General features: G+C 43.9%; 1 protein-coding gene across 3 annotated transcripts; it reads left to right on the top strand.

Moving 5' to 3' along the window:
• The first annotated feature begins 210 nt into the window (after window positions 1-210).
• LOC120812377 (GTPase KRas) lies at window positions 211-8,429 on the top strand. Of its 3 annotated transcripts, XM_078097625.1 has the most exons (6): window positions 222-576; window positions 2,270-2,387; window positions 2,590-2,768; window positions 3,095-3,254; window positions 4,317-4,442; window positions 6,125-8,429. In XM_078097625.1, the coding sequence occupies exons 2-5, from the start codon at window positions 2,277-2,279 to the stop codon at window positions 4,434-4,436; spliced, it is 570 nt and encodes a 189-aa protein (XP_077953751.1). In that variant the 5' UTR covers window positions 222-576; window positions 2,270-2,276; the 3' UTR covers window positions 4,437-4,442; window positions 6,125-8,429. The 3 variants fall into 3 exon arrangements, with proteins under 3 accessions (XP_040024242.1, XP_077953751.1, XP_077953752.1); XM_040168308.2 differs by lacking the exon at window positions 4,317-4,442 and having other exon boundaries at window positions 211-576; XM_078097626.1 differs by lacking the exons at window positions 222-576; window positions 4,317-4,442 and adding an exon at window positions 760-1,299.
• Window positions 8,430-8,833: the final 404 nt, after the last annotated feature.

The raw sequence follows: 8,833 nt of genomic DNA, 5'->3' as shown, positions 1-8,833 counted from the left end.
TTAAAGCATAAACGTGAATGACCGTGACTTTTGAAATTAAAATTAAAATAAACGTGGCAACGACTTGAGCACACATGTAGCCAAGCCGGCGTGTACACTTAACAAAAGCCAGCAACGCGGGTGTCTGTGCATCTTTTATTTTAAATAAAAAACAAAAAACACAAACACTAGAGTAAATTTACAAAGGAAACACGTAAGAGTATTGTTTCCTACATTGCGACACAGGAGTTGGGCGATATGACCCGCGCCGGTTGCAGCAGCCAGCGATGCTTTCTGGGTAAAGTGCGCTGCGGTATCCGCCCATATTCGCTGAAGGAGGCCAACATGAGCAGCGAGGCCCGGACGCCGGATCAAATGGAAAGTTCAATCGATTAATTTGCCAACTTTTTTTTTTTTTTACCCCTTTCACACGTTTTACCCCGCTCGCTTCTGTCACGAGGTGGTCTTGATTTAAACACGGGGAGGGGGGGGGGCTTCGGTGTGAAATAGGAAATGCAGAGATCGTGTGAGGCGAGAGGATTATCAGCTTGATTTATTCGGTCGCTACTTCGGACGCGGAACTGCACTCGTTCAACGGTAAAATGTCATTAATGCGTGTGTGTCGCTTTGTGGTTTTCTGCAACGTCGTGTTTTCATTGATTTCTATCACACAGGTTCCGCTTGCCTTGCAACGTATCCACCGGAATATGTCCTCCATAGTGAGCGCATTCATTCCGTCGGTAGTGCAAACTACGCCCAGTCGTGAACCTCACGTCTGGCCCTGCAATGCAGACCTTTTCGGCTAAGCCCGTCAATGGCGGCCTCCCACTCGCCACCATTTACCCCGTCCCCCTTTGTTTTGAATGAATGGTACCGAGTGTGTGTGTGTGTGTCCCCGGGTAACGCTAACCCCCAAAACCCAGTCGCTCTTTGTGTTACCACACGGGGGTCGGCTTGTGGGCGCTAGCGTCGGTTAGCTCGGCGGGCTAGCAGCGATGCTAAGCTAGCAGCCTGGCGATTTAAACCACAGCGCGGAGGGTTTTTTTCTTTTCTTCCCCCCTCTGACGCCCAATATGGCATCTAGCGGGCAACGGACCAGTGGCTTTAAATCAAATTCCTTTAGACTCTCCAGCCTGCGGTGGATGGTGTTGCCTGCTCGGACCCAGCGGAGAGGGCTTCCCATCTAAAGGCCTGATTTACCCGCAGTTCATGAGCTGCTACCAAGCGGTCCGCCGTTAATCCACAGTTGCTAAATAAGTCTCATTTTTCTTAACGCTTTGCTCATGTATCATCGGGGGAGACGAGCTTGCTGCCGTGACGGTAAATTAAAGGGTAGCTGTGTGTACAGTGGCCTCCAGGTGGAGTTTTCACACCGCAAACCTCCACAGGGGCAGCGGTGTTTTCGGGAAAATATGTCTTCCATTTAAATCCAAACAGTTTCCCACGTTTAACCACAGTGTGGAGTCACCGAGCCGCGAGCGAGACTGCGTATGTCAACGTGTTTAAACGCACAAATCAGTCAGCGAAAAAAAAAGTTTACTTTTTTAAAATAAATATTCTGTATTATACATGACCTTTTCAATTAGTCCCCTAATTTGCCTCAACAGCACATTGAGTCACCCTCACTGTCCAGACGCTGTGTCATGTAATTCTAACCGGCATGTGGCAGACAACTTTCCTCACTTGCTGAAATGATCTGTGATAATGTCAGTTTCTTTTAGCTGTATAATGTGTTTTCCTGATGGACAGAGGAGCCCTGCTGCGCATGCGGAGTTGGGCAGAATATATTAAACATGCACACCAACCATATTAGGTGTAGTAAGAAGGAAAAAAAGGGGGAAAAATGCAGCTAATGTCGGCCAAATAATAGCCATCAAACCACATTCTGCGCTCTTTTGTTTTGTGTGGAAAAGGCCAGTGGTATTCAGGGAACTCCTCCCTGACTGCAGGCTGAGCGATGTGACTGTTAACTTGTGCACAGGCCAGCTGCCACTGTTTGACAGGGCGCTGCTCCACAAAAGCTGCCAGGCTTTTAAACATTTTGTTGTTTTGGAGCCTTAATGTAATGTCATATATCGCTGCCTGGGGTTAGTTTCTTGTTGTGTCTGTGCTACTCTGAGAACTGCACGTGTTGCTGGAACCCCCACATTTGGTTTGGCACGCTCCCAGTCCCCTGTTTGCACATCATCAGCGTGGAGCCTGGCTCAGCAAAATCTCAATCAGCCAATTGACGAATGACAGTTGTTGGGAAATATCTGAGTACAATGTTTTTTATTTTTCGGTCCCACAGGTGAATCATGACAGAATATAAGCTGGTAGTTGTGGGAGCTGGTGGCGTTGGCAAGAGTGCACTTACTATTCAGCTCATCCAGAACCACTTTGTGGATGAATATGACCCGACCATTGAGGTAAGGAAACCGTGTGTGTTTTCTTCACTCTTTTAATTAAGTATGCAGTGTATCCAACTAGATGTTTAAGGTACAGATCAAATGAACGATTATTAAACTCTGTCATCCACAACCAATACCTTATTCTTTTCATTAAGCTGACCTATGGACACCCGGCCGATTAAGTCCACGTTCTAATTTCCGTGCGACCTCCTCTACCCAGGACTCCTACAGAAAGCAGGTGGTGATCGATGGCGAGACGTGTCTGCTGGACATCCTGGACACTGCAGGTCAGGAGGAGTACAGCGCCATGAGGGATCAGTACATGAGGACAGGGGAGGGTTTCCTCTGTGTCTTTGCCATCAACAACACCAAGTCCTTCGAAGACATTCACCACTATAGGTAAGCTAAGAGACTGAAGGTGTGGGGTCAATGCGACAGTATGGCTTTAATCGCACTTAATAGGGAGGATATTTTGGAGTGTAAGGCTATATATGTAATCAAAATGTCCCTTATTTGTCATTCTCATTTTCCATCTATCCTTTTTTTGTTTCTTGTCTTCTGCCCACAAGTCTAGAAACGGCCAAACTGCTCAGGAAATTACATACGTTGAAAAAATTGCAGCTTTTAGCAAAATCCAATCGTGTGTGTGTACAACGTCTTTTTTTCAGAGTGATGTGTGTGTAATATAATCAAAGGATATTCCCATTGTATCCGTCCATCTGCAGAGAACAGATAAAGCGGGTGAAGGACTCCGAGGACGTCCCCATGGTGCTGGTGGGGAACAAGTGTGACCTCCCGTCCCGGACTGTGGACACCAAGCAGGCTCAGGACTTAGCACGCAGCTACGGCATTCCCTTTATCGAGACCTCAGCCAAAACCAGACAGGTGAGAGTCCAGCCCGAGGCGGCCACGCCCTCAAGACTCAAAGCCGTTCAGCCGTTTTTGTCCGTGTGCAGCATTCAGCTCTGGGCTTGTAGCTTGCGGAATCCACACGTGTTCAAGAGTATTGGCTTAATGGACACAACGGTCCCATGAATTCATTCATTCAATTATATTCCTTCATGGAGATTTAGTGTTTTTGACAAGCGTCCTTGCAGAGGCTTGACAATCTTTGCACTTGCATTCAGTCTTGTGGTGCTGTTGCTTTGGGTCACACATAGTGGTATTTTAAAAATGATTTTAATAAAGTTGCTTGGAAATGTCTCAGGTGCTCATCCTCAAATCCTCTTTGGTCATTTTTTTTTCTCGAATGTATGGGTGATAATGTAATCGCTGCATGCAACTTTCTCGTGGGTATGTGAAATTATATCTCGTTGGTTCCTGTCTGCTGAGGATCCTGCACTATAAATAATCGGCCAATCAGTAAACGTGTGTTAAGCACGAGAGGACAAACTGTCGGTAATTCCCCGGGGGTTAATAATTCTGCTTCCTGGTTACTGTGACCAGGTGTTCTTGGAAGATTTTTCCGTGGCTTATCAAACGGTGTGTTGGTACTTGTGAGCATGGCCTCAGGCAGCCGATTGACCGACCCAGTGCTCTGTCAACACATCTTTTCCTGATCTCTCTCCGACCTCTGGGGGGTGAATCCCTGCTCATTCGGGTGCGGGAAAAATGAATGACACCATGATTAATTTCTTACAGATTGGTTTACCTATTCATACACGAGTGCACCACTAATTCACGGTTCACACTGTGCTGCTGCTGTTGCAACAATTCTATAAAGCTTTTCATTGAAGAAGGAAAAAAAAGGTTGTCACAGGAGGTGAGTGTTCTTTAATCCGCAAGACGTTTGGGTGGAGTATAACTTTTATATGAGGCGGGCCAGACGGCAACACCCACTTCAACACATTGCTGCACTGGTATCTGTAAGCTGTAACACATGCACCCATTCAGTGTGTCCTCCTGTGTTCCTCAACATTGAGGGAAGTTGTGTCTCTAATGCCGCAGAGAGTGGAAGATGCCTTTTACACTCTGGTACGGGAGATCAGGCTGTACCGGCTCAATAAGCTCAGCAAGGAAGAAAAGACGCCGCGCTGTGTCAAGCTTAAAAAGTGTGTTGTGATGTGAAAAGGGGTAAGTTTTATGCAACCGCGCGCCCATCAGCTCTCTGTCCGTCTGTGCGTGCGTGTTGGTGGTGGATTGTGGAGATGTTAAAGGGAAGAGGGCGCTCACTCAAAACCAACCTGTCTCTACTGGGCGCTGTGGTGGAGCTCTAACGAGGCTGAAACCAGCACAGGATTTTATTCCCCTTCCCCCCCCCCCCCCCCATCCTGTTCAGTGTCTTCACGCTGTCTACTTTTGTGCCAATCCGGGGCTAAGTTGCGTAATTCTTTCCTCATCAAGATGCTATTTGAGTTTCCATAAGAAAGTGAGGCATCTAGGTGTGTGATGAAGATGGAGGCTGGTCATGCACTTCCACGTGAGCACCATGGAAATACGGCCGGCGTATGAAAAAATGAGAAATAAATATAACTCACTGGCCGCCTGGTGGGAAAGCTCTAAAATGGTCTCCCTTTAAGGCTGTTTCTGCTCCAACACCAGTGAGGTATTTCAGGTCCTCGTTTGATGGGGAAGAAAACATTAATTCAAATAACCACTGAAACGTATTGGAAATGACCTGCACACGCAATGTGCTACAGCACTGTGGACAGCGCCCCCTGTAGGTTGCCTTGGTCTGCACCCGTGTTCAGGAAAAAGCACATTTCCGGGCAACTTGCTCTTAGATTTTGACTAAACTACCAGTGTGGGGGCGAAGGAGCCAACGGGTTATTGTACGACATGCAAATCTGGGACCAAATCCTGTGCTGATGATCTCACGGAGGATGTGATCCACAAAATTAGAAGATATGATGATGTTGTTGTGGGTGGCTCCAAATCCCGTAGTCTTTCCTTTCTTGCTTTCGCCACTACGTCACCTCGCGCAAATGGCACTCAACACACTGTTCTAATGTCCACGCGCCGGCCTCTGTCCGGCATCGACCCGGCAATAGCTGTGTCGACACGGAGCCATTTTATTCACTCGTGGTCGGAACATTTAAACACCAATTCATTTTTTGTTTTTAAACAATTCTGTTTGCTTTTGCACAAACTCACAGCGGTAGTCAAATGTTGGCGCAAGCAAAAGTTTGCTTGTGTTGGCGGATGGCGCATAGATTAAATAAATGTAAATGACTTAACGGCCATTTAAACATGCTGCGGGAGTTCGGCGGTAAATAAACTGGCTCATGTAGCTGCAGCTGATGTCCGTGTCGTTGTCCGTGGGAACACTGTCGTTCCCTCTGAAATTAATCATGTTTGATCTGTACTTTATTCATCTGTCTCTCACAGCCTAAAATGGAGTGAGAAATGCAACGGCACTCTGATGTGTGTTATGCTGATGTAAACATTGACCATATCAAACATTTTTTTGGAGATTGAAGTTTGACTTTTGGGTTTTGAATTGGGAGAAGGGGAAAAAAAAACCTGAATTCAATTTAAACATTTTTGTCTCTTTTGAAGTCCAGACTACAGTTTGGTATCTACTATCGGAGTGTTGCTTTGGGGTTTGATCTGCCCCTAATGATGATTTCATTAGCGTTGGATTACTGTATAAACTGAGTGGCTTTTAAATTATCGCCTCTGAATCAAAAAACATCAACCATCAGTCTGAAATGGTTTTAGATTCCTTTTTATTTTTCCAATCATTGGTTTACTGTTACGAAAATAACAACCTGACACTCAATAATTCCTTTTTTTATTGTTTCTTTTTTTTCCAGGGTGTTGATGATGCCTTTTATACATTAGTGAGAGAAATCCGGAAGCATAAGGAGAAGATGAGCAAGGAGGGTAAAAAGAAGAAAAAGAAGTCCAAGACAAAGTGTACCCTTATGTGAATAATCACCCCTTTTCAAGACAGACGAAAATAGAACTATGTTGAACAGTTAAAGTAATACATTTTGTACATTACACTAAATTATTAGCCTCTTTCTGAATACCCACCATACTGAATACTAAACTTGACCCCCTTTCTGCCTTTATTGTTTGCTACTCGGACACCAGTATGCTTTATTTTCAGTTTTGTGCCAGTTGCCCACATGTGTTGGTCCAGCCGTTTGATGTCATTGGATGAATTTACATTTTCTTTTTGTATAAATACCTAATGGAGCGCTAAGCTAATTGCATCACAGCTCACGTTTTGATAAATTATTAATTACCAAGTCCCCCCCCTCCCCTCGTTTATAAGGTCATCCATGACCTGTAAGAGATTTTTTTTTTAAACTTTGGGATGTCAAAGAATGAACTTTCATCTGTCGTGGACACAACGGATTGGAGGGCGGGACCAGCATTCAGCCAGATGAGATCCAAATGTTCCGACAACCGTGTGACCGTCTCCTCGGTATGACGTCACCATGTCACAGATTAGTATGCATGCAAACACCTCTCCTAATATTTTAACAACCTAACTAGCTATTCATTAATTTGCAATTTGTCAATGCTTTGTACTTTGTGGGCAGTGACTTCTTGCCTTCATGAGATGTTTTTTTTTGCATGCAATGTCAACAGACAACACAAGTATTTCAAACGTCCCCTGATGATGCAGCAGTGGGGATTTTACGCTTTTTGTTTTCGGGCTTGTATGAATAAAGTAATCATCACTCGCTTTGGTGAGTAGCAAATCTGCCATTCTAACTCGACTAATGACAAATTCAGAGTTGGATATTCTTTGGACTGTTGAACAAGGGCCAGTGCCATTTCATGTTGTAGGGATTCATGCCTAATGACCGTGACTACCAAGCAGCTTGTTGGACCTCAAACCATGCCTGCTTTCTTGTACTCTATTGCTATTTGTTACAAAACAGTTGAGTTTTCCTACTCGACCCGTACAAGGACCGTTTATTGGCTCTCTAGTCAACGTTTGTCAGGTTCAGTCTGTGGGTCGGTGATTCTCCAGTAGCTGGCAATAGAGCGTCCTGCCTTGCACATTTTCCTAAGCTGTGGACTCGTTTGTTCGTGACTGGCTAGAAAGCAGGAAAGCGTCTTTTCTGCTGCTTTCAGGACGTTTTTCTGGTGTCAGAGGTCGTTTCAAAAATGTTTTCCAAAATGGATTTTCGGAATTCTTCCTTTTCGTCGGGTTTTTGGATTCATTTTTAAGTGTTGAAATTGTTAGGTGGGCTGCCTTTCAACAGAAATGATTGTCCAGCAAGGTAATTTGTCATTTTCTCTCACAAAGCTTGTTTATCTTGGTGGTGTTACTGGAACTGATGTTTGTAAATGAGGCAATAATTGACATGAAATTGGTTTTTACAGAGAATTGTCTATTAAAAAGTCCCGGGTCAACTATTTCCATCGTATTTGCAAGCTGTTCCCCTGGGGATTTTTATTTGCCTGTTATGTTTGCATTAGGTGCTCCATGTAGAAAGAGACCAGTAAACATTTACTTTAAGATGGGAATGCTCAAGACATGGACAAAATGCCGTTCCAGCAGAGCAAAGATATTGATACAGAAAATCCACACATTATACATTTTTCTTTTAGGATTAATGAATTTTGACTGTTTATCATTACCTTTTTTTTATTCATTTAGTAGATAATAACTGTTAAAGCAATTCTAATTGTGGAACCCTCTCGTTAACCAAACGGTTTCAAAAGTAGTTTTACTGAAATGTTTGAATTGTTCCTCTTCCTTTTTTTTTGATTGCGTGCCAACAGCTAATTTCTGAAATGTATCATTTATACCTGGATCATATTTTAACAACATTTGTATAGTTGTGATACTGAAGGGTGCATATTTTGTAAATTGTGCTTAATTTTGTTGGTGTGTCTAAATGAATGTTGCTTTAAAGGTGTTCCGCTCTGTGTATGTGATTAAAGTGTGCGCGTGTGTGTGTGTGTGTGTGAGAGAGGGAGAGAGAGAGAGTGTGATTGGGTCCAGGTCGAGGGAAGTGAATGAATGAATGACCACTTTGCAACACACCTGTTGTGGGCAGTGCACCGTGGTGATCTGATCTCACACCAGTCTATTTTTGCCATGAATCTCACCACTCCTATTTAATGTGTATTAAAGAACAAATACAAGAGGAACTTTACTTTGTCTTTCTTTCTGAAATTGTCTTGATTTTTAAAATGTTTGGTAAGTTATCGCATCGAGGCCTATGGGCCGTTTTATGAGCTCGTGAATCGACCTGTTGAAGTGATGTTTTCTATCTGACTTTAAATGATATCGCTGCTGCCCAGCAGGTGGCACTATTCACTCATTTTGAGTTTTTCAGAGCTAAAGGGTTATTCTACTAGCTGCCCAAAGAGTGAACACCGATCACGCTTTTGCAAGTAGTCGTTTATTTTCCCCAAAATACCAAGATTTTTCTTCTCATATGAGAAAAGGGGTACTAAAAAGTTGTTAAATCAGTGGCCTGTCACTTTTGGTTTAAGTAATCATTTCATGCGTTGTCAACTTGATTATTATACTTAATGGTTAATGAGGAAGT

Source organism: Gasterosteus aculeatus, chromosome Y, assembly GCF_964276395.1.
Source record: "Gasterosteus aculeatus chromosome Y, fGasAcu3.hap1.1, whole genome shotgun sequence".
NCBI lineage: Eukaryota > Metazoa > Chordata > Actinopteri > Perciformes > Gasterosteidae > Gasterosteus > Gasterosteus aculeatus.
This window is presented reverse-complemented; position numbering and strand designations above follow the sequence as displayed.